We start from the raw sequence: 27,227 nt of genomic DNA, 5'->3' as shown, positions 1-27,227 counted from the left end.
TACTAACGGAAGTTATATGGCGTCGAATGACCAAGGATAGGAATGAACCCGTGATCATCTGATACCAATATCATTTATATACATAGGTAAGGTTGATAGGAACATCATATTTTTTACTTATAAAAACCTATTCACAGAAATAACGTACGTTATTACAGCGTTTCCAACTTTAAAAACGCGACAACTCAAAATGTTACTACAGTGACTACAAACATAATTATGTTCTTTCCGTGTACACTTCATATTCTATTTCTGTTCTCGGTTTCACCTGTCTCTGTTCTGTGTGGTGTTCCCCCGAGAGAAACGACCTAGAGCAGCTCTCTCACCTGATAGCAATATGGTGCCAGCGGAAGTCATACAGCGGCACCGCCAGGTATATAGCTCTAGAGGCGCCAGCACCCGCATGGACCAGTCGCGCCGCGCCCCGCCCGGCTAACTCCAAGGAAAGGAATGAGCAGCTATCTCTGTCTCCCCTGATAGCAATATGGTGCCAGCGGAAGTCATACAGCGGCACCGCCAGGTATATAGCTCTAGAGGCGCCAGCGCCCGCATGGACCAGTCGCGCCGCGCCCCGCCCGGCTAACTCCAAGGAAAGGAATGAGCAGCTATCTCTGTCTCACCTGATAGCAATATGGTGCCAGCGGAAGTCATACAGCGGCACCGCCAGGTATATAGCTCTAGAGGCGCCAGCGCCCGCATGGACCAGTCGCGCCGCGCCCCGCCCGGCTAACTCCAAGGAGAGGAATGAGCCCGTGCGGCGACGGGAGCGGAGGGAAAACAGCGTGCCTTGACCGTAGCCGCCGCTCTGTGGACAAATAAATATTGTTAGTATGGAACGGTCACGGATTTACAATACAATACAATACTCTTTATTGCACACACGTAGTTTACAATAAATGTACAGTAACATAAACAAAGACAATAGAGGAACAACAGGCGATCTTATCGCTTAAGAGCGATCCCTCCCAGACAGCCTTTGGGTATCGGAGACAAAAGAATTAGAATATACGGTATAGGTGGCGCAAAGAAAAAATATGAAAAGTAGAATTGAATATAACCACCAACACAAAACATTAATATAGATACTTAAATACCATATTTTACATAGGTTCAAAGGTTCAAAAGATAAGAATATTGGTGAAACAAATGCCAATAATTTTAATACATCAGTCCGGGGTGGTTTCGGTCGATAGTGACAATTGGATTGTAGTTAGATTATCCCAAAAATCAAGAAATGAACTTAACTTTCCGAAATATGTACCAAGTAGGTATGTTTGTACAATCGCCTGTGCTCGCGGTGTCCCAGTAAAGAAATGATTGCCTTAATCCTCACTACCTGCTACCTGCAAGCCGTTCAAACGAGTATCACCCTAAGGGTGGAACACCGTGAGCGCAGGCGATTGTACAATTGTTTAAAATGAAAATGAAAATCTTTATTTCGCATAATATCACTAGACAGTATATTCTCATAGCTATAGTAATAGAACGAAAACGTAGATAGTTCCTATTCGTTTGTGGTTTCGCTGAGTGAGCACCCGCTGAGCCGCGCATCACACCTTTGATGACACTATTCAGTTCACTACGCCTGTTTACTAGTATCACCAAAGATAATTTGAAATAGAGAGTTAATATCATGGTATATTATGTAGCTACAGTACATTTACTGCCATCTTTCGACACAAGATTAAAACTGTTAGAACGTTATTCATAAACGTTTACTAAAGTTGATAAGCCGATAATAATCGTTTGTCCCTTTCCGACGTATTAGTATGATGGAAAGGGACAAACGATTATTATCGGCTTGTCAACTTTAGTAAACGTTTATGAAGTTAGTGTTTATCAATCATCGTCACCATTTCACACAGACGAATTCGCAGAACGAATTAAATTAATAATATTTTTTTAAAGTAACAGCACAGAATAAGTAATAATACAAAAGTTCAAAAAGTTACCATTATCCTAGACGTATTTTTCAATTATTAGGTAAAAAAAGAACAGAACAAGTATGTAGTAGGGAAGTATCAAATAATAATACAAAATGATCTGAGAACTGTAAACTGAAAGACCTAGTTTTAATAATTATAAACACAAATATTGATGAAGGTAAAATTTCTTCAACGTTTCCAAGGAAATATAGATATATTTTCAAACAAAACAAAGTAGAAAAGTAGATCAACTGCCGCATTTGAACTTCAAGATATTCACAAGAGACGACACGTACTAGATCCATTCTAGATACGTTATAGTTTAGATATCAACTAGTTCTCTTTTGCAGCGCAATTCGGGCGACCAATGTCACTTACGTTAGATAGAGTAAGATATCTATTAGATGTGAATGGGATCCATGCCGCAGTCCGACCTGTTGGACGGGGTGTTCTTTTTATAGTTTGGTTTTTTGTAGGTAAGTATATTTTATAGTTTGTATTTTTATTTTATTTCTAGTTTTAACTTTAGTTTTAATATTGTATCCAACATAATCTCTAAGTCATATCCTGTGGAAACCGTTCAAGAGTATCTCCAGAATCGCGCAAACGTCAAATTTGACAGGTTAGATCGCTATCGTATCTTGGTGATGTCTAAAAGACATCTAATAGATGTCTATTTCAAAATCCGAATCAGGCCCCAAGTAATTGTTAAATATCATTTTACATTCCGCCTTTAAATATAAACAACAAGAAGAACTAAGATACTTTTACTTCGGGTCGAAATAAACAAGAAAAACATCTAGTAATATAAATTAGTTGTTTCGTAATTTTTGCTCCAAGCTCAGTTATTATAAACAGTTGAAAGTGTTTATGTTTACCCTTAAATACATAAAATCTTTTTTGGAGAATTAATTTAATTAGATTTCAAGGCTGTTATTTCTAATAAAATGTACTATGCCTGGCTAATATTTTTTTCTGGCAAACATAGTGTAAGTACCTAACCAAATCGATTTTGAATCCTTTGCCACAAGGCAATTATATTAGAAGCAGTCTTACCTGCTTAAATTTCATGCAAATAAACAATATAGTAACCTCTATATATATTTAACTCCCGCCTAAATGTTTTGATATTTATCACGACACGAGTAGCATAAATTCTCTGAAATAAGACTGAACAAGTCCTTGCGTTATTTTAGATACTTACTAATATAAACATTACTAATTTTCCTACTTCTGGACTGGATTCCTTAGCGACACAACAGCCTAAACCCCCTCTGGAACAACATGTGTAGTACGCATACAGTAGGCATTTGTGTACCTCCATAGATGTTAACTCTTGTGTTGACACCTCTTGCGAGCTTAAGCAGCCAAACTACTGATTACATTCTAGAATGCTTACACTTTTGTTAGCATCTTGTAAATAGGTGCCAAAAATAGGATAGAAATTAACATTCTTCATTTCTGTCTCACGTTTCTCATTCTCGAAATTTGTACTAGGCATACATAAACCACATGTGTTCTTTCCTTACCTCAGGACGCAGTCTCAGTGACACGAACAGCGTAAACTCCCTCGGGAACATCCTCCCATTAGGGAATAGTTCTGACGAAGCTATCCAGATGTAGGAGTTTGGCCGCAGGCTGAAGGCGTGAGGGCGATCCGCGACGGAGCCCCACCGGGCCTGGGCCGGGTGGAAGTTACGGCGGGCGCTCGGCGCTAGCGGGTTTATTGTACCTGATGGCAATTATGTTAGTTGTATTATAAGTTTGGACAAGTAATGACCGCGGACTGGATGCAAGCGGCGCAGGCGGCAGCGGCAAATCAAGGCCGCGTAAAAATCTCAAAAATCGTAAGCGCCAACCGCCATAAGGTACCTTTTGTCATGGAACGTCACATATCTTTATTATTTCATACCTATCTAGTGAATCTCTAATTCATTTCCCGAATTGGGCGGCATGTTTGCTTTTGGAGGATTCTTCAAAATTTGGATTCAAATCAATATTTTATCTTAACAAATGTACAATACGTATGTACATTGAACCAAATGAATATCAAATGCTATTTCATTTTCACAGAAATAATTACCGTCGAATAGAATATGATTAATGAATAAGCATTCAGTAACACGCATATACATAGTTCATTTTTATTCAGGCAATTTAAGTGATTAAAACGATACTGAACTATTTTCTAGTAAACTTTGCCCATTGGGTAGATTACTAACTAGATTAAATAATATATTTTAATAAAGAAGCAGCTTTAGTTTTTAGTAGTTTATTATGTTATCTATTTCACTTCTATAATTATTTTTGGTTCGTTAATACATATTTAAATAATTGAGAGAGGTATTAATAAAGTTTGTTTGAATTATCCAAAGTAAATAATTAGGTACCATAATTTCATATTCTGCTGCTACATTATGCCTGTTATACATATAATATTTGTCGGTCAGTTTGAATTTAATCACCAAAATAACAACTAAAAATCATTATCATTCTTTTTTCTCAGTTCTTTATTTTAATATTGTACAGCTTTTACTAATCATGTCTTAGTAAAAGCTGTATATTTTGAAAAATTTGCCTTAAAGTTTCTACTTTGTACGAAATTCCCTAAAGTTTCTACTTTGTACGAAGTCGCGGGCGAAGGTCAGTTATACATAGAATACACGCACACACACACACACACATACTTTTTCATTCCTTTTTTCTTTCTTTGAATTTTATAATTTCCTTAACTATTATATCACCTATTAGAATCAGATTACTTTTTTCTTAATCTTTAGCATACGAATTACGAATCCGGCTCCACGTCACAGGTATACCCTAGTGTGGGGCCACAGGATATTGATATTTGTTAACAAGGTTTTTTTCTTTCAAATAAACATTCTCTTTATTCATCATCCTTCTTAGGGCTAGGGTAATATAAGGACTGTATCGTTTATTATAAATACAAATAAAACCTGGTCTAACTGTTGACGTGTGTATTATTTTGTATTACTATGTTCTTAAGGTATACTCTGGGGGTATTTTTAAGCCATATCTGATATAAGAAGGTTTTACATTTATTTTATTTTAGGGACTTTATGATGATTTTAATACCGTCTAGCAATTGTAATTTGGACAAGCCTATCGAGCTTAATTTGAGACTATTTCACCGATTCCTTGGTACGATTTAAAGAAACAAAAGGTTAATATGCTGCCAAAATATGCCATCTAAGTGTCCTTTTCATGATTGCTCAATTGAACATCCACAGAATAAATGTGGTGATTTTTTATCTTTACATGAAAACGACTTTTTATGCAACATTTTGGATGCCCGTCAATTTCTGACGCCAGCGAAATGAGGGAAACAGCTAAAAGAATCTACCGAAATCCAAAGCCTAACGGACATTCATGGCGTTGAACCATGGCTAGAACAGGTCGATAGAAACGCTCCATGATGGTTATATTGTATACCAAAGTCGGGGTTGTCGTAAGTAACATGCCATATTCTCTAAAAGGCCACCAAGCACAGATCCAAAACTTTTTTTCCAACTAAAAGAAATGATTAGACTATGCCCAGATGTTTCGCTTTACGAATCATATGTAATTGCTGTTTACATAGTACGATTTTTTTTGTGTAATATCTCGTCTTGTTCGCAAACCGTAAATTTTCTTGTAGTATTTGTCCAAAATCGTTGTAGTTACTCGGGAGGATTGGGTAAATATTGTCCAAACCATATGCTTTACGTGATCTCCCAGGACGAAATGTTACTTATTATTAAAGCACTAATTAAACTATATGTGTAATTTTTTAATAAAAATATAATACCAGAAAAAACGGCTAAGTAAAGTTGTATTTATAATAAACGATACAGTCCTTAATATGAATATTAAAGTAAATTATAATAACACTTATAAAACAATAAAAAATACAATACCTAAACACATGATAAAAAGCCTAATAACCTAGGATGCCGCCATCAGCGGGGCAAGGCCTAAGCTACTGGTGGTCAGGGCCTCAGAGAGAACTGGCGGACTATCCGCGCCATGTCCAAGATCGCCTTCTGCATCTGACCCTTGATCTAACCACCTAGCGAGAGTCTCTCAAGATGTTGGTCGATAAATAAACATTATTCTTATTCTTAATGTAACATGTTACAACATGTTGATGTCTACTCACCCTCACAATCGAATGTGTTGCAGGCCCGGCCCTGCTCCCCAAAGCCTTCGCAGGTCGCCCGTGAGCAGTACCTCCTCCGGACCTGCAAGCCGCCGCCGCAGGTTTTACTGCAGGCCCCCCACTCCCCCCAACCCGCCCAGCCTGAAACCAACATTATACATTACATCTTGTACACGACTATTCATCATCAACATCATCTCAGCCATTAGACGTCCACTGGCTACTTCGATGGGGTCCAAAAGTGCTCGAATGGAGACCACGGACTAGCAAGCGCAGCGCAGGACGTCCACCCACAAGATGGACAGACGACCTTGTTAAGATCGCCGGAAGACGCTGGATGCGGGTTGCTTCCAACCGGCACGTATGGAGATCCAAGGGGGAGGCCTATGTTCAGCAGTGGACACGACTATTATCATAGATAAACTATACGGTCCGATTCGAACTTAAAGAAATGTCAGTTAATAGATCTAGAAACGATATGGATTAGATGTGTCAGGGTCAAAAGTGACGTTTTTGTTTATAGGAAGTTTCTTAAAGTTCGGATGGGGCTGTATGTTATATCACAGATCAAATTTTTGTAGGTACTTCTATTGATTAACCTATTTGAATCAGCAGCGGTATCATGGTCGCATTTTTATCACCTGTCACTTTCGCACTTGCGTATTTGTTAGAACGTGACAGACATGGTGACAAGGGATAAAGAGCCGACCATCTTAGCCCTACAAATTAAAGTTAGTTTAATTATAAAATTAGTTTGAAGGAAGAAGAAAATTACCTAGAGGTATGATTATAATAATTATAGCATACTTAGGTAGTATGTAATTAGTCTTTTTCTGACTAAGTTGAGTATACTTAATATTTATGATACATATTTTGGTATTATTATTTATATTTATTCAACGGGAAACCTCGATTTCATCGAACATCAAGCTTTAAATAAACTATTACTAAGGTCAGGGGTCGTAACACTGCCGCACCACCCACTTAGGCCTATCGATATCAATATAATTATAGGTGTACTGGCAACAATTACGAAAATAAACTTTTTTTCGTAATTATCTATAATAAAAGTTAATAACAGACCTTTGTGTCAACTGTCTACAGATACAGAATGGCTTGAATAAAAAAGCCGATGAAACAAAAGCAAATCTGAATAGAATTCCAATATTCAGTGTTATAGGAAGCTAATCCCGCAATGCAACGGTTTGCTGAAAACCAATTCACAAAGAAATCCATCTCTCTGCTTTACAAAACCAGTGTAATTATCAAACACCCGTTACGGGTATTCAGTATGCCATTAGAGGTCTAAGCAACGCTGGCCAGTAGGTAAAAACCGGTCAATGAAGTCTTGTGAATTCTGCGCTGGAATAATCCAGCGTGTTCCCATGGGTCTCGTAAGTCGCGACTCAATGGAGTTAAGCACATCTGCTCCTGTAGAACTCTTGGCAGTTTCGAAAGCAGGAATTTAGATAGATCTAAATACCGGAACATTACACTTAATAGCAAAAAAAAGCGAAACATATTTTATAATAACTGTACCACATCTTGTTTTTGCTATAAATACCCAGTGCGGATATGATCGTCGTTCTTGTCTACGTGACAGCGTGATAAAACGGCCGTCACTTTCTCTCCCACGGTGTTAGAAAGTGACAGTTATTTTATATGGATAAAGATGGATAAATCTATCCATAATACGACGGCAGGACTTTGTCCAATGGAAATATTCAAGGAGCCAAATATTTTGTTTTCACTTAAGAAGTACTCATGATTGATGACTGTGTTACCTAACATATTTGTTACTACATAAATATTTTATGTATTATATGTATGTGAGATATTTCAGTCAATTGTTTCTCATGTCCCAAACAATAAATACGTAGGATTGGTTATGTAATAACGAACCGTTGCATCAAATCTCCTCCGGTATATCACAAGCAATCAGACGTTTGTAATTCAGTATATCGACAATTTGCGACCAAAATACCTTAGTCGAAGCACAACTACACGGAATGAAATTACATTTCTGTGCACGTTAAATGCCAATGCAGAATCGAAGTGAACGCTATTCAATGTTTGGCTTAGCTCAGATTCGGCTTGTGTTGGTGACATACCGATACCGATGTGAACGGAGTACTGTTCTACTGTTGTACAATACACCAAATTACGTGCTGAGGCAAATTGGATCGTCCTTGGAAACGGGGAGCTTAGCTGGTGTATTACGATTTCGATAGGTTTTAGCTAACGGTAACACAAATTCGAAATTGTGATAATTTATTTATTTTATAACACTAATAGGTATACAAGAGACAGACAAGTTAAACATACGGAGTAGAGACAGAAGAAACGCGTCAAGGTGAGTGCAGTGAAATAGTTCATAGGAAATATCTCATTCAACATAGTCCGACATGCTAATAACATATTCAATGAAATATTTTAAGTTTAAATATATATCTGGTATCAGTAAACAAATTCTCACATGTCCTTTCCAAACATCACCGACAATCGCATACGATTTGCAAAACATTGGGGCAATAGATCGATCGATTGAATTTGTTGTTCCTACTTAGCCAACAATCGTCTTAAATCGCATGCCATTTGGTGCAAGGTCTGTAAAAGCCTTAACTATGCTTGCAGCCAGAAAGTAAAGGGAATTGAAGACTGAGTTCTTGTATTAGTATTTAGTTGGTCTAAGATAGGATCTACGTTGCTGATTTAAATATAAAATAAGATGAAGTACTTATTACTAAATAATAAAAGCAATACCAACAAAAGATTCTAAACAGATAACATCTTTACAGCTTGAAAAATAAATAGAGCTAAATTAAGTACAATAGCAGTGTCTCGAATCGATATAGAACCTTTTGGAAATTAAACATGAAAACTTAAACAAACACCTGTGATGTTGTAAAAGTTTAACTCTATTCTTTAAGCGGTAAAGTTGCTATCTGTATTGAATCTTTTGTTATTATTTCATTTTGCACAAGTCATTAGCGGTTTGGTTTAACAAAAGTTAATAATGCTTCATCGTCAGGTAATCGTCTCTTAAGTGGATCCCGATATTTTAAAACCATACGACTATACACAATTAAGAATTTTCGCTTTAAATTAACACTTTGAATAAACATAGTAGTGTACAATTGTACATTTCTACTAGCTGTAAATGTTGTTGTAGTGTGCACTACGTACGTGACACACACCTTCACACTTCTCTATATATTCGATAACCTCGATGAATTTACTCGTATTATTTATTCATACTCATATTTTGTAAAGAAAATTGATAAAATTTTTAGGTTTTTTAACTAAATCATTCACTGCCATTTTTTTATGAAACTCCCATAAAATAATTCTAATGAGCTCTATAGACGAGTATTATTTCAGATTTATTGTTTACTATTTTCTTAAAATGATCTTTAGATCCATATAAAGTATACCAATGAGTTACCGAGTGATTGCAATTAAAATTTTTCATCGTGAAAATTAAACTTATTCCCTGAAGAAAACGTGGGACGGGATGAAATTGCATTAAGTCTCATACCATATTTAATGTCGGTATGATAGGATTATCCCGTGGACTCCAGGGGTAAAATTTTTGGTAATTTAAAGAAATTTGCTTAACAAATGAGTAAAATTAAGCTCCTTGAACGTAGCGTTATTGTCCACACTTAATTGCGAGTTCTGTCTTGAAAACGATTTATGTTCTAAACCAATGTAATTACTAATTACTTACGGATGGATATTTATAACTGAGAAAAACTGGGGTATGTAAGGATCTGTAGCCACGGGAAATATGCAGGTAATAGTATAATATTTATTGAACAGAAAAAACCGGGCAAGTGCGAGTCGGACTCGCGCACGAAGGGTTCCGTGCCATAATGAAAAAAAAAACAAAAACAAAAAAAAACGGTCACCCATCCAAGTACTGACCCCTCCCGACGTTGCTTAACTTTGGTCAAAAATCACGTTTGTTGTATGGGAGCCCCATTTAAATCTTTATTTTATTCTGTTTTTAGTATTTGTTGTTATAGCGGCAACAGAAATACATCATCTGTGAAAATTTCAACTGTCTAGCTATCACGGTTCGTGAGATACAGCCTGGTGACAGACGGACGGACGGACGGACGGACGGACGGACAGCGAAGTCTTAGTAATAGGGTCCCGTTTTACCCTTTGGGTACGGAACCCTAAAAATTGACTGGCGGATTGAAAACCAATAATTCAAGGTGCGATATTCGTTCTCTTGGCAAGCAAGGAGTATAACAAGGAAACAGGTATTCCATTTTTTAAGCGCTTTGATATTTATGAATCAATCAGTAGAAATACAATTTCCTTTCGTCTATCTTCCTCCTTTATATTCTTTACCCGTACCTATTTCGTTATATAAATATTTGGCTATCCTACAAATTTTATATTCATAGTCGGTAAAATATAAACTTTTACCCCGACCCGAGAAATGGAGGATAAAATTTTGTATTTAAATAATTCAAGTACGTGAACTCTTTCCTCACTCGTAAAGTTCACTGGCATTGCAAGCTATATATTCCCAGTCCTTGCATCTGAGCAATATAATATGTGGTCTCAAAATCCGTAGCGATTAAGTAGGTATGCGTTATATCTCTTCGGCTGTACCGAGCTTGATCAGCTGCTGTCGAATCGCATTGGCTGCGCTAGAACTGGGGGTAAACGACGACGCATGCTACTGACGCGTAGACATCATGCCAATCGCTAATGGTAACATTCCATTTCTAACCGCAGCTGCACTACCGGTACTGAACGCGTCGCTGTCATTGTTTCAGTTTCAGTTTCAGTTTCATTTATTTTGTCAATTTCCATAGTAAAATGAACAGTAGTGCAGCTGTCGTTGGAAATGGACTGTCACCTTCGCTCCGTAGCGAACGAAACGCAACTGTCACTGTCACACTAATATGGAAAAGTGTTAAAGAGACACAAAGCGATGCGATGGCGAAGCGCATGCAATTGTCACTTTGGCCGCCTGGTTGATACGCATCGAAGAGGATGCTTGTGTACCTACTGAGCTCAGGATCTACAGTCACAGCTACTGACGTCCGTCCAACTGCTAAAATATTAAGACCTTTTTTACGCGTCGGCAAGTGACAATCGCCAAATGTAGCCTTCTAGGCGTGACGACATTTAATGGCAGTTGGCATCCGTCTGTGGTCAAAAGGAGCCGGTGATATGAGACGTCAGCCGAAAACAACTACATAGGATGCCAAGCTGTTTGGCATATCCATCCAACAATGCGCACCGGAGCCCGTTCGATTTGAGGCGACATAACCAGACGACAATTTTACTGGTTTCTCTGGTCGCTGATTTCACTGTGCTTCTAGTAAGCGGTTGGAATATGACTCCAGTAATTCTCGAGAGGAAAATATACTTCCCTCAATACTGCTAGCTGCACTTCTGAATTTATCGTGTCATCACGGATTTACGTGCAGGCCACATAAAAATACAGTACGATATATTATTATTTGTAAAATTCTTCTTCTTTCTCTTGTTTCTGTTCCTACGTCTGAAAGAGGTCGTAACTTATCTTATGAAAAACCTCCGAGATATCTATAATATACTACCTGAAGAAATTATAAAACGACTAGCGATCCGCCTCGCAAGGGTTACACAAAACCTTAAAAAATTATACAGCTGAACTTTCCTCAAGATTTACGCTATTGATATTTATTATGTGAAAACCGCATGATATCCGTTCAGTAGTCTTTGAGTTTATCGCGAACGTACATTCATACAAACAGACAAACGCGGCGGGGGACTTTGTTTTATAAGTACGGCTACCAACAGTTTGGAATTGACATAAACGCTATCGTGAACGTAATTTACTTTCTATATATCTCTTTCGCACTAATATGTCAGTACGAGCGAGATGCATAGAAAGTAAATAACGTTCACGATAGCGTTTATATCAATGCCAAACTGATGGTAGGTGATGATTGACGAAAGTATTATAGACACACAGCGGTTCTGTCATAGCCACCTTAAGGTAACTGTAAAGGTGACGGTCCATTTCCAACAACAGCAGCACTACCATTCATATTACTATGGAAAATGACAATAACACCGACGCGTTCGTACTAGTACTGCAGCTTCGGTCAGAAATTGAATGTTACCGTTAAGGTGACGTTTGGATGGCAACTGCTTCTGCATTAAAATGGATATTATATGCTCATCCATTAAAACTTCATGTTGTAACAATACGAATGACCTCTGTCATCGTTTGTTAAAATTATGGGCAATTAATTACATTTAAGGAAGCTTTTGGATGGTTTAAATTAGTTGGGAAAACAAAATACTCACAAAGTTGTTCTCTGACTTTATTAACTAATGAATTGGAAGCACAATTGTATACATGAGAGGCTTTAGGTTGATGAAGATACCTTTTTTTAGTTGTTTTATATGTAATATAGCATGCAAAGATGGATATTTACTTTAAGTAGCGAACATTTGCCATATTAAAAATAAAATGAACAAAGGAAAAAGTAGGAAGGATGAATTTGTGGTTAAATGGAGTTATTGTCGTTAAATATTGTTGTAAGAAATAAGACCAAATGCCTAAAAAATAGTTTAGCCATAATTAACAGTAGAAGAATCGGAAAATTCAAAGAAAAGCTTGTAAATGATTTACTAGGTGAAAATTGTATACTACAAAGTCAAACAGAAAAAGCTGATGAAAATTCTTAACATAAATGTTAACTAATGCTTTAGAACATTAGAATATTTGATAGAAAATAGGTTTAGTCATATTTTATAGAGAAAATAATGATAAATTTGGAAAAAACTTACAAATAATAATGTTAGGTTATTTTGTTCATAATTTTTAAAGTAAGGAAAAATGACTATAGTGGGCTATTGTAATACATAAATAAGACATAAATACATCTGATTTTGCATTTAATTTCATCTAAAAATGTATATTTTACTGAAAATTCATGAAGAAATATCCTCTTAAAAAAAATTACACAAATCATAGGTGCAAAGGAAAATGGACTCAAAATGTATACATAATAAGGTTCAAAATCGAATGCATTTTTGTGGTTGCATATTTTGAATGAAGCGTATTATACGTTTTGGTCGCATAACGCGACCAAAGTTGTAAATTTGAATTATTGAATGGAATGGGGCACAAAATTGGGAGTATAAAAGCAGGACAGAATCTGGGACAGATTCATTCAGTCTACAGCAGCGGTCCTGGGAAGAACTCTAAAGAAGAAGGAAGAGGAAGCAGCCAAAGGAGCTACGGAGCAGCCGAGGAGCCGGGACACTGGAGGAGCCCTAGGACGCCGGCGAAGCCCTTCGGAGCCCTACTGCGGGGACAAGATCGCTGAAGAAGCCAGCGAAGCCCTACTGCGGGGTCAAGATCGTCAGCGAAGCCCTACGGAGCCCTACGACGGGGTCAAGATCGCCAGGGAAGCCCTACGAAGGATCTTCAGAAGAGCCTCTACGTATAGGCTCCGGACAGAGGAGTTCAACGGGTAGACTCCGCCCTGCGGGCAGTCTCCGAACTCATCTGCCTGTAAAGGGCAGACGCCTCACCACTCCGAGCAACGAGGCTTCAGTAGCAGAGCGACGGCTATTAGATCCGGAGCTTCGGATTCCTGTTTAGCCTCGAGAACTTCTGTGAGTGCTTAAATATTTTTCATATTAATTTACTTGGATATTTCTACTATAATTAAATAAATAAAAGATGATTAAAAGTAATTAATTCTATGGAATTTTCATGATTAAAATGGGAATCAAATAACAGATTTGTAGAAATATTAAAGTATTTAACTGGCTTAGCGAGAGTGATAAAATAAAACTGAATGAAAGAAACTGTGAGTTAAGAATAAATGACAGTAAGAATGTTATGAATGTATGAGCAATATTTAGAATGCCCAAGCTTTCCTTTTGAGAATAAACGCATAAGCAAATTGAATTTTTACAAGAATAATTAAATTTAAAGAAGTTTAAGTTTGAATTTAAAGAGAATAAACTGCTTTTGCTCAAGAAAATTTGAGTGACTTTTAAAATATGAATAAAGTTGGACTAAAGCCTTTGTAAACATAAAAGGATCATATTAGTGTGAAATAATGCACTAGAGTTCTATTCATTTTCCAAATTACAGTGCATCAGATAAGCAGAGCAAGTCTGAAAGATTACTGTTGGAAATCCCATTTGTAATCTGTGCATTATACTGTAATAAAAGAGTTTTGGAGTTTGAATGGAATCATTTATTATATATATGTAAATAATTATATTTGGCTTTATTCTAGTTTAATTTGGGACATACCTAGAGCTTAATTATTTTTCAATTTCACTTGTAGAAGGTATTAAAGTAGGATTTTTAACTTTAATTGCTTTTGCGGTAAGTCTACTGTGTCCAATAACTTTTTCAGGGACTCAGAAGTTTGGAACTTCGCCATGATCGCTTCAAACGGAAATAGAATCCTTAGCTTTGCAAATAGTTGAATTAAATAGAGTTTAGCTTATGAATTTCCATGTTTAATAGCTTTTGCTTAAAATCAGTTTAGTTCTTGTTTCTAGTAAGAGTAAATTATAACTTATAATTTATAGTACAAATAATTGAAGCATTCGCTCTACTATATTCAAAGCTTGTAGTTTTCTTCTATAGCGTTCTTTCTGCAAGCTTTTAGATTACGAACGCTATAATAGACTCACGTCGCTTAATTTTAAACGTTAGGTAGGTAAGTCGAGGGATAAAACAAATTAGCTTCAAAATAAAATACAAAAACACATAAAATAAAATCAAGATCAAATATTCTGGTTAATAAACATTTTAAACTCTAATCTGTTGTTTGTTTTAGTACTCTTTCCTGTCCTCATAAAGAATCTGAGTTTCTATGTGTCACAACAAAATGGGTCCTTCATAAACCACTACGATCTTAGCCAGGCCATAGTTTTAAGAAAGCATGTGACGGGGAATTCTGACTCATATCAGGGCTTTAGTTTATTTAGATTTAATTCTGTTCCTGCCGCTTCTTGGATAAAGTAAGTATATAGTAAGTATTCTGCAGTTTTAGGTTATCTAATCTTAGAACTTTATTTAAAAGGGGGTCTAGGTTCATTGAGATACTTGGTTTGTGGTAAGTACTTGAGAGTTAAAGCCGAGTTCTTCTAGTTACTTAGTAATTGGGTTTTTAGGTTAGGTTAAGTAAATTTGTTCAGTAGTTATGGGGTTAGGTTTGTTTCAATGTCTGTATCTGTAAGTACTACATTTTAATTCAAATCAATGCTTGATCAAAATGCCAATCCACTAAATAGTTAAGTGTCCACGTTCGAAACGTGGATATTGCCGGCGATTGCGGTGTTTTTTTACATCGCTTAGCAATTGACCTAAAAACTCGCCTGGCCGAAGCAGTTACCGGCTTATCTAGGAACGGCCAGTGGAATCTAATAACGGCAATACAGCCATACCCAGTAATGATAGGTAAATACTATCATCAACGATTAGGGGAAACGTAGAAGCACTTTAACTACAAAAAGGATATCATAAACGCTTGACGTCATTTATAAATCGAGGAATAATTGTGATTAAGATTGGTTTCGGAACTGATTCCGTAAAATGGTTTATTTTAAATATAGTATTCTGTTGGAGCAGAAAAAGTGTCATTATTATCATACCGGTATAGTATGGGGACATTTCAGAAAAATTGTGGCGCTATTTTTAATATTTCTGGTAAAACTAAATAATGTCATGGCTTCTAACCTCCGTGGTTACCTGACAATCCTGACATAGACCGACTGACTGGCTGGCGGACTGACATACATATTTGGAACGACCGACATTGAAATTCAAAATTCGACATTACAATCACAGGACAAAAATCAGACCACTTCAAGCCAGACGACCGACCCAGACACACCGTTCAACTAAGAAGTTAATATAAAATTTTGGCATTGTGACGTATGAGCTTTAAATTTAACGATAATATAATACCAAATTTCTGCAGATTATTAAGGTAGCCGCTGCTTGTGTAATTTTTTTATTGAAGTATATAGATCGTATATTTATTTGACTTACCAACGGCGTTCCATATGGCAATGTCAACGCCCAAGCTCCAAGGGACAGCCGAAGCCGTCGCTTCAAGCCAGGGCCCGTCAGGTGGCGTGGTTTCCAAGTCCACCGCGGGGTCGCTGATCCGAGCGAACACCACCAGCTCGCTTTGGGAAGGCGCCATGCTCCAATTAAAGCAGTGGTCTAACGCCTGGGCTATTTTGAGGTTCACCTGTCTGTGGAAGATGAAAAATAGCTTCAATGTTTGTATTTAATCAGCCGGACTAGCACAGTATTCGCGCGACAGTATCTCGCGGCGAGATAGATACCCGTCCCTCTTTCATTAACTTCTTCCTCGCGTTATCCCGGCATTCTGCCACGGCTCATGGGAGCCTGGGGTCCGCTTGACAACTAATCCCATGATTTGACGTAGGCACTAGTTTTACGAAAGCGACAGCCATCTGACCTTCCAACCCAGAGGGTAAACTAGGCCTTATTGGGATTAGTCCGGTTTCCTCACTCCCTCCCTCTCTTCATTAACATAGTTAGAAATTCTATCTCCCCGCGAGATCCTGTCGCGCTAATCATTGTGCTTGGCCTACTGATGATATAAAGCAAATAAAAAGCAATTTTCTTTTTTTACTACCTCCGATCTTTTGTAAAAACTAGTGCCTACGTCAAATCATGGGATTAGTTGTCAAGCGGACCCCAGGTTTTCATGAGCCGTGGCGAAATGCCGAGATAACGCGAGGATGAAGACTATCTCCGATCTTTCTATTAATAACGGATATGCCAAAGCGTCTTCACCATTTCTTCATACATTATTTATACACAGTTGCGTTCAAAGCCTCTTTTACATGCCTGAATTAGTTTATTAATATGTTACCTCTTTCTTGCAAATACATACAAGTCAACATGACAGATTAAGATATACAATTAATACTTACTACTTACTTACTTGGTTGGCGCGGTGACCCAAAATGAGTCTTGGCCTCCAACACAAGACCCACTATACAATTAATAGCAAATTGAATCTTGGCGAGCGTTTCTGAATAACACCAATCTGAATCTGAATAAGTACAATTATCATTTATGTTTTTGTCATTAGCTGACACTTCTTTTTCTTCAGTAACTTCGCCACGTATTTTCAACATTGTCAAGGAAAGGCAACGAACCTAGAATCGGACCACAAATCGATATTTATAATTAAACCGTCTGACGAATCTGTCATTCAGACTAAGTCTAGCGTTAACTAATAACAAAGTTTGAAATAAAAAAGCTCATAATTCTGACAGTGAAAGATAACTGGCTTTTTCTATGCAAATATGTTAGTCCAAATGGGAACATTGAACTTTGAAATGGTGAAGATATTTTACATTTTTGTATTCCAGCACTTTTGTTTTAAGAATTTCTAAAACACGGCGTTTGAACTTAGGTAGTAAAGTTGCATGTTGGATCAGTTTTAACATGCAGTTTATAGTTTGCAGCGTTTATAAAGTTTTATATTCTCACTGGATGAAGGCAACGTACGACTTTTTATTGTGAAGCTCTTTCGTTCAGTATTTATCAATATTTGAACGGTATAATGGAGTGTAAGCAAAGCCATTTGGATTAGATTGAGGATTCCAAGTCATCACGAGGAGTCCAAATCATCACCTCAACTACTAGACAGTGCACATAAGACAATCAAAGTCGCACATAAGCGCCCCTGTACAATTTTAGTATGGGGACGAAAGCGCTTATTTCACTTGCACCCACATTTGCGACCAGTATTCGTGTAATTTTTTTTTACGAGACTGAATGTTGAAGCTTTGTGGGTGTACTCGGGCAATTGTTGGGATGCTCAAATCGTACCATTTAACACGTTAAATTGCCCCAATGCATGGTGGTCTCGTGCACTTTGTAAATGGTTCATGATGCGGGGTCTATATAGTCTATGTTAAAGCTCCTCTACACGATGGGCCAACGCCGGCCACTCCAAGGGACGCATTTATGCATTAGAGGGAGCAAGTGATATTGCTATCTCATTCTACCGCATCGCTGCGTCCCTTGGAGTGGCCGACGTTGGCCCATCGTGTAGAGGAGCCATTACAAACAGAAGATTGCACCTTTATGTTATATCCCATTATTAGTAAAACTTGCACCGGCTACCTCTTGGTACTTACAGCAACACTTAACAGTCCATCGGTGGACCTTATGCCTTTTGCAATAAGGTTTACGAACTGTCTATGGTATAAGCGCTTTGACGCTCATGTATATTCATGCAATCACGGCAGCTCAAAAGCGTCGATTTTGAGGTTATACTCGCATAGTGGGATTACTAATATGTTGCATAAAATTTATTGTCATATTTTACTTTCGCATAGCAACCCTTGGCAGAATCATCATTTCGCAGAATTACTTTTTGCATAAGTTTCATGGCATACTGTTGTTTCGCACAATTTTGTAAAGCAGAATAATGCAATGGCATAATCTCAATTTGAAGAATAATACTATAATCGAATAATTGTTTTGCCGAAAATTGCGTCGCATAATATGTACTTGGCATACTGTCTTTTCGCACAATTTCCTTAGGCAGAATAATTCATTGGCATACTGTTGATGAGAATAATAATTTGATGGATAGTTAGTTTCTCGCCGAAATAGGTATCGCATACAGATATAAAATCAATATAATAATAATATATATAATGTTTAATCGATATATAAAAACTATTCGATATAACGTTTACTGGATATAATGAATATTTGTTATAAGTATTTATGGTATAATGTATTCAAATGTATAATAATAAGTTGAGGTTATAATAAAAAAAGTCGGTTCTGGCGCTTCGCCGGCCGCTACCGCGGCACGCTCGCTTCGCTCGCTCGGCTCGCGCGCTGTAGGGTCGCAGTTCTACCTAACACTCCTCCTCGCTTCGCTCGTCGTCGTACCTAACTGAGACCTGCCTTAAGTTCGAATACGTAGGTTGTTATAATAGTAGTAAATATTACAAATTATACCAGTACTACATTATGCCAACTGAGCGTTATATCGAACTTAATTATATACGCTGTTAATGTTAGATTAGAAGTTGTTATATTACAAGTTCATTATACTTGACGATAGTTAGACTCTTTAAGAATATACCATGTATTGTTATAGCATAATTTTTAAGAAAAAAAAACCGACTTCTATGGGGCCCGGTGAAAGATTATGGTAGATGGTGCACTATGTAGAAAAGGAGGTAAAACCAGTACTTTCTAGTAGCATTTCGTTTCCGTAAGGGTCGTAGTTCTAGCCTAACCTAACCCACTTCTCTGATAGAAGTTCGGTTCTGTGAGGATCGCAGTTCGAACCTAATCAAACCCACTTTTCTAGTAGCATTTCGTTTCTGTAAGACTCGCAGTTCTAACCAAACCTAACCCACTTTTGTTCGGTTCTGTGAGGATCGCAGTTCAAATCTAACCTAACCCACTTAACGGCGCATGCGGTGCGGTGAGTCAGAGTCCGGGTCCGAGTCCCGGTCCAAGTCCGGGTCCGGGTCCGGGTCCGAGTCCGAGTCCGAGTCCGGGTCCGAGTCCGGGTCCGAGTCCGGGTCCGAGTCCGGGTCCGAGTCCGGGTCCGAGTCCGAGTCCGAGTCCGGGTCCGAACCGGATCCGGGTATGAGTCCGGGTCCCAATCCAAGTCAAAATCGAAATTCGAAATCACCAAACATGTACTATGCGTCATTGAAGAGTTCTGTTCTGATCATCATCAGCAGTTCCACTTCATCAAATGCGACAGTTTTTAATGTAAATGCTTGATTTTATGATGAAAATACAAAAAATTCTATACGTATGCCTTTAAGATTTGAGGAGTTCCCTCGATTCCTTATGGATCCCATCATCAAAACTCGAGCTTGACAGAAATGTGGCTTAAAAACTAAACTTGCTTAACAAACATAACGAAGAGGACAAATCGCCAAACGTGAACTATGCGTCGTCGAAGAGTTCCGTTCTGATCATCATCAAATGCGACAATTTTTAATGAAAATGCTTGATTTTCTGATGAAAATACAATAATCTCTATACGCATGCCTTTAAAATTTGAGGAGTTCCTTCGATTTCTCATAGATCCCATCATCAGAACTCAAGCTTGACAAAAATGTGGCTTAAAAACTTAACTTGCTTAACGAACATAACGAAAAGGAAAAATCGCCAAACGTGAACTATGCGTCGTTTAAGAGTTCTGTTCTGATTATCATCAGCAGTTCCACTTCATCAAATGCAACAGTTTTTAATGAAAATGCTTGATTTTCTGATGTAAATACAAAAATCTCTATACGCATGCCTTTAAGATTTGAGGAGTTCCCTTGATTCCTCATGGATCCCATCATCAGAACTCGAGCTTGACAAAAATGTGGCTTAAAAACTTAACTTGCTTAACAAACATAACGACGAGGACAAATCGCCAACCGTGAACTATGCGTCGTTGAAGAGTTCTGTTCTGATCATCATCAGCAGTTCCACTTCATCAAATGCAACAGTTTTTAATGAAAATGCTTCATTTTCTGATGTAAATACAAAAATCTCTATACGCATGCCTTTAAGATTTGAGGAGTTCCCTTGATTCCTCATGGATCCCATCATCAGAACTCGAGCTTGATAAAAATGTGGCTTAAAAACTTAACTTGCTTAACAAACATAACGAAGAGGACAAATCGCCAAAGGTGAACTATGCGTCGTTGAAGAGTTCCGTTCTGATCATCATCAGCAGTTGCACTTCATCAAATGTCACGTTTTTGAATGTATATGCTTGATTTTGTTGATAAAAACACAAAAATCACCATATGTATGCCTTTAAGATTTGAGGAGTTCCGTCGATTCCTCATGGATCCCATCATCAGAACTGGATTTTGACAAAAACGGGACCAATCTGTATGCATATACATACAATCAAAAAAATAATTTTCAAAATCGGTCCAGTAATGACGGAGATATGGAGTAACAAACATAAAAAAAAAAAAAATAAAAAAAAAAAATAAAAAAAACATACAACCGAATTGATAACCTCCTCCTTTGGGATTTGGAAGTCGGTTAAAAAGTGCATTATGTCCCTCAATCGTTATATCGACTAAAAATATATCAAAAGTTGTTATATGGACCGTTACGCACCCTCTTTTGAGTAGGGGTCGCAGTTCTAACCTAACCTAACCTACAGTTCTGGCAACAATTTCTTTTGTGTAGGGGTCGCAATTGTAACCTAACCTAACCTATAGTTCTGGCAGCAATTCCTTTTATGTAGGGGTCGCAGTTCTAACCTAACTTAACCTGTAGTTCTGGCAGCAATTCCTTTTGTGTAGGTTCAGTCAGCGACATGAGTATTATGCGGTAACAATTTCGGCAGAACTTTTATTCTGCTGCATAACATTCTGCGAAATTCAAGTCTACAATATGAGCAATATGCCATAAGAAATTCGGTGGAATGTAATTTATGCTACATACAATTCTGCGTATGTAAAATCGACGATAGTAGTATTCTGCTATTCAAAATTCTGCCAAATGAATGTTATGCGACATGACAGTTATGCTAATTATACAATTATGCAAAAGTATCATTCGGTTAAAAATGTTTCTGCGAAACCTGCTATGCGAAGTGTATTTCGGACAATCGATATTATGCAAGATAAAGGGAAGCCATTCAGGTGATATTATTCCGCATTTTTTCAAAAATACCTACTGAAATTTTGATCACTTCTTCATATGCGACTTTGTATTATTATGGAATTTAATATAATATAATATATATTTAATTGATCTATTGTGCTGTGTTTAGTTGTAGTTTTAGTATATAAGTTAGTTTATAGGTATTTCTTGTAATGTGACTGGAGATGTATTTTGATGTGTTTTGGTATGAACAAATTATGTATATACATATATAGAAAATAATATTCAATCGCCCTCCTTTTTAGTGCCATAAAACCATCCAGCTATAGTCCAGTACAACAACCATGGTCCGGAAGTTCAAGACGTAATTAAGTAGGTACATATGTAATTTCAAATGTTATATTTGGTTCTATCTGAGTTTCTTCTATAAAAATATTTAGCCATAGAACGCATTCAAACGGAAATCTTCGAGTTAATTTTGGGCCGTAATTGGGTACGGTGCTTATTATTTAATTTCGTATTTACAAAACACCCATTGAAAACAGTTCAGCTAAGCCAACACATCAATCTATGCGTTCTCGAGAACTTTCTCCCTTTTGGAAGTGTTCTCGAGAATATTTCCCATAGTATATTGAGACCGATCGCATTCTCTAGAACGGGCCCCAACTATAACATCAATAGAACAATTCAACACATATAAACCGAACAAAGACTAACTTCCGACACTTGAGTCCCCCGCCGTTTTGAAAACTTCATTCTATCCCAAGCATTCTACAACATTCTACACAGCTATGAAAACAACGTTAATACAAAAGTTCCAGTAACTTGCGTTCTAGTTATCACAAAGCGTGCAGCGAAGAACCACATTCCAATCACGCAGTACTTTTGCTCGGAAAATTTAATTACACGGATCGGGATCTCTGGAGAAGTTTGGGGTCCATTTAATTGAGTTCCGTGCTAATCTTTAACTTGGTGCTGGGAGTGTGTGAGAGGAGAGTGTGCGTGTTATAAAATTAGGTTAGGCACAAATATTGTATAAGTAGGAACTTTCTCTCGCGTTCAGATTTATACATAGTAGGTGTGTAAATAAATTAAGTACATTATCATAGATTTAAAATAAGTGAAAAACTTGGAATCTGTCGGTTGATTCCCGTTAGAGGCCTTAGAATTCTCAAAACTTGCTGGGCTTATGGGTATAGGCTACACTACAATGATACCAACGAATACATCTTAAAAATAGCTGTAATTTTTAACGGCCTCGTACAGTTGCCTCCAGAAACTCGCGAACTAAATTGACAGGTCAATGTGCACAAATGATACCACAGTTTGGCCAGTGTTGTTCATATCGATATTTTCAAAAAAGTTTGAATTAGAGAATGTCGGTATTTCCAAAATTGTGCAATTTTATAGTACCTAATAGAGACAGACAAGGATATTGAATAAACATATTGCAATTAAATAAATATTTTATTATATTTGTTAGGAAAACTTACAGCTAGAGTAACAATTAAGTTGTAGGTGATAACATAGAAAAAGTGATTTTGGCTCAAAATACAAAAAAGGCCGGCCCAGACGGGGAAATATTTCGTATAATGTGATTAATTTCGAGTGGTGTGGACGCAAAAATTAAATCGCCTCGATAGTCGATATCCCTATTGCTTCGATTGTAAAGACCAGTCCCTAAACTGGACGTTTAAGTTGACAATTAGGTCAAGATTTATAGATGGTCAAGCAAATCTTGTCAGTAGAAAATGGCGTGAAATTCAAATTTACTTTGAGACGATATCCCTTCGCGCCTTAATTTTTCAAATTTGCCGCCTTTTTCTACTGACAAGATCTGCTTGACCAAGTATAAATAATTATGGACCAATCTCATCTACCGGCCACATATATAAAATTAAATCACCAATTTTAGATTTATGGCGACAACCGAGCTCTTGAAATAAACAACGGCAAGTTGTTGCACACTAACGTGACACTGAAATTTGTCAGTTTCTCATCCGCACCTCCTGATTTGATCGGTAACGACACAATCTTACAATCGAATTAACTACTTTTCTCGTCGCATTCATATTAATCGAAATCGTTTGTGACCCCTTTATAATTATGACATGGGTAGTAAGTGCAATATTTTACTTATCGATATCATTTTATCGACATATACCCGTGACTATTTTTTCTTTGCTATTCCTGGTATCATTTTATTTGTCAAACTCATGTCAATTTAGTTCGCGAGTTTATGGAGGCGACATTAGCTAAGCCGCGGTAATGACCCTGCCTACCTAAGCAAGAGCTCCCGAGTTCGAAACCTGGTAAGGGCATTTATTTGTGTGGTTATCACGAATATTTGTTTCTGAGTCATGAGTAATAAATATTATCTATAATGTACCTAAACTACCCAAGCATATTATTAATTATCTATAAAAGATTTTACATAGTTGTCTAGTGCCTAGTACGAGCTTTGTACATAACATTTTTATTTTTGTTTTGTTTTGTCCGTTTTATGTAAACCTGTTTATTTATGTGCAATAAAGTGACATACATACATAGGTACATATTCAAATTCGTACGTATCCAGGACAATTCTGATTCTTAGAATTCCAATCATTGTAATTCTAAAATTCTGCCATTTTACTGACTCGCTACATCCTCTGCTTTGCACCAAACAAATTAGTGTGCGTGTGAGCAACACTATCCTTGGCCAAACTTGGGCACTTTCCTAGCAGTTTTCACTTCGCCTTGCTAATCGCTTTATTGTCGTACACTCACCAGCAATAACATGTTCGCAACGAAGGCCGCAAAAATATCTGACACGATCTTATTAGTAGCGCAATTAAATAAGAGCGCGTCACATATTTTTGCGGAATTCGCTGTGTAACATATTGTTGCCGCGGTGACTGTACTAAGCCGAAATGTCTCATCTCTATGCTAGCTTACGTCTGACATACGGCTTATTCGTCTCTGAAAAACATACACGAACTTACTCTGTATTAAATTGACCTAGTTCAACTAAGCTAACATGATTATTTTCTTCTCATTTTATTTTGCTGTTGGTCAGTATTAGATATACTTATAGCGTTTAATGGAATAAAATAACTGGTTTTCATTGCGAGTGCCACCCTTTACTGTTATTAAAATCTATTTAAAATGGCAGGTTAGGCCAGATGGTGCTGGCAGCCGCCGCAAGTGGATGCGTTCAGCTGCAATCGAGGCGCACAAAAATGGAGTCACCGGAAGGGTATCGTCTTGGGTCGTCCCATTTGTTTTTCGTCAAGTTCTTAAATTAGTCGTATTCTGTTTTCGTCACTCATTCTACATTGAAAGCCACCGACGATTGTGACGAATGTAGAATGGGTGACGAAAGCAGAATAGGACTAATTTAAGAACTTGACGAAAAACGAATGGGACGACCCAGGCAAGACGATACCGCCGGAAGACCAGCGCCGACTCTCGGGTCAGCATTATGCTGAGGCGAGCCCATTTCGTGGTAAACAATACGTATGTAATTATGTATGTCTAACCTTATCATGCTACCTTTGTATGTTAAACTAGTTTATGACGAATAAATGTTTTATTTATTTATTTAAGGTATAAAAGTAGATTGAGGACATCAAGTTTATTGTAATACCGGCAATTTCAAGGCTTTCGGTTGACCAATTTAGCAATAGCATTTTATTTTAATATTTTGAGCATATTTAGCTTAGTAAATAAACCATTTTGATATCAACATCATTCTATTCGACATACTACAAACATATAAAAACACAAACAAACATAAAACATTCTGAAAGGGGCTCGATGCGGTGATATTAATATCAAACTGTTTAAAATGCATTTCTGAATGAGCTCCTTGCGCTAAAAGAAATCGTAAACCCCAGTATAATCAAGTTATTATTAGGATCGGTAAATACTTCATTAAAAGTCACGAATACTTTTGATTTGTGAAAACTCAGAGCCAAATCAGCATTCGCGTGTTAAGTGTTTAAAAGCATGCGATGCAACAATCAAGTTAGTAAATATATTTTGAGACTCATAAGCTATTATTAGCATTCCATTGATTTAAAAAGTTAAATTATTAGGTACTGTGAAAACGTTTTATGGTCAAATCAGTTTGATTGTACACACTGGTTAGCACACTCCCTTAGTGTGGAAATAATTACTTAAATACCGTAAAACGGGGTGAGTAGGTTTCGCGGGGAGAGGTGGGTTATGAATGGGGAGAGAAGGTTTGAGAGGGGAGTGAGAAGGGATTTTAAGGCTACTGCTACAAAAATAATGTATTCCAATTTAAAATGGAGCTATAGTAATACGCATAATAAAAAAATCGATCCAATAATCTTCCAAAATCACCTTTGTATGAAAACCCCTCTCACCCCAAATACGAGGCACTACGGGTAGAGGTGTGGGTTTTCCTCTTTATCGTCAAAGTTATGAAATGGAACTACCCAAAATAAAATAAAAACTAAAATACAAACGTCCGGAACACTTATTATATACACCATTCAGTTTTCATATGTAAAAATAAAATGAAATCGAGGTTTGAATTTCAGTTTTGACCCTATTCACCCCATTTTACGGTATAGGTACCTAATGAACTTAGGTAACCGGTGACCGAAGAGCTGGCGGCTATCTCGCACAACGTATCAGCATTGCGATACAGCGATGAAATGCCGCCAGTATCCTTGGTACAATGCCTCAAGGGCCTATTTTAGATTTAAACTAGTTATTAATTTCTTTTAGTAGGTAATAACACTGTATTTATCTTGTTTGTAAGTAAATGATTAACAACATGACCACACCTATACATTATACCTATATTATATTTTCAGGCGCTTGTATGTACCTATGTATAAACTCTTTATTATACACAACACAAAACACAAATAAACACAGCAGTAATTTTGTAGAGGGTTTTCAAACACACGTTACAAACGTGGGTACCTACAACGCAAGACGCTAAAAGGGTTAACATTAAGCAGTCTGCCGTCTGTCAATAACTTACAGGTCAATTCGATCGTAGACTGACAAAATAATTATATTTGAATTATGTTTTTTAAGTAGTTATCGTGCTTCTCGGCCGCGCTAATACATGTACGGAGAAGTACGAACGAAACGCACGATATCAGTTAAAATTAAATGTCATTCTGATGTCAGTATAAGTTCGAATCGGCCCGTCAGTGTAGCCCAGATATTCGAGCCTTTTATGAAATGGAGTAAATTAGCAATGTTTACCTAACCTTCAGATTTCACGTCAATTCAACATTCAACCTTATTCACGTGGGAACTAAATTCAATTTAGAATGTGTTGACGTTATAGTAAGATCATTAGTGTTTCTTCATTTCTTCAATAGAACGTCATTAAGATTGTCGCGGCTGTTTCTTGGTACGGGGTTACTCTAGATTTGATTAAGGGAGTAATTACCTTAGCGCGTGTATTGATTAAACGGCCCGATTCGAACAATGCTTATAAGATGTCACACCGATACGATACCGA

General features: G+C 37.2%; 1 protein-coding gene across 1 annotated transcript in view; it reads right to left on the bottom strand.

The window, feature by feature from the left end:
* LOC134668161 (uncharacterized) overlaps positions 1-27,227 on the bottom strand; it is a 101,537-nt gene that overhangs the window by 13,172 nt on the left and 61,138 nt on the right. Inside the window, exons 4-7 of the mRNA XM_063525679.1 lie at positions 16,133-16,341; positions 6,085-6,225; positions 3,455-3,657; positions 621-805 (exon numbers count right to left, since the gene is read on the bottom strand). Of these exons, the coding sequence (XP_063381749.1) occupies positions 621-805; positions 3,455-3,657; positions 6,085-6,225; positions 16,133-16,341 (738 nt within the window). The remainder of the gene's footprint in view (positions 1-620; positions 806-3,454; positions 3,658-6,084; positions 6,226-16,132; positions 16,342-27,227) is intronic.

Source organism: Cydia fagiglandana, chromosome 10 (genome assembly GCF_963556715.1).
Source record: "Cydia fagiglandana chromosome 10, ilCydFagi1.1, whole genome shotgun sequence".
Lineage (NCBI taxonomy): Eukaryota > Metazoa > Arthropoda > Insecta > Lepidoptera > Tortricidae > Cydia > Cydia fagiglandana.
The sequence above is the reverse complement of the archived record's forward strand: the minus strand, read 5'-3'. Positions and strand labels throughout refer to the sequence as shown.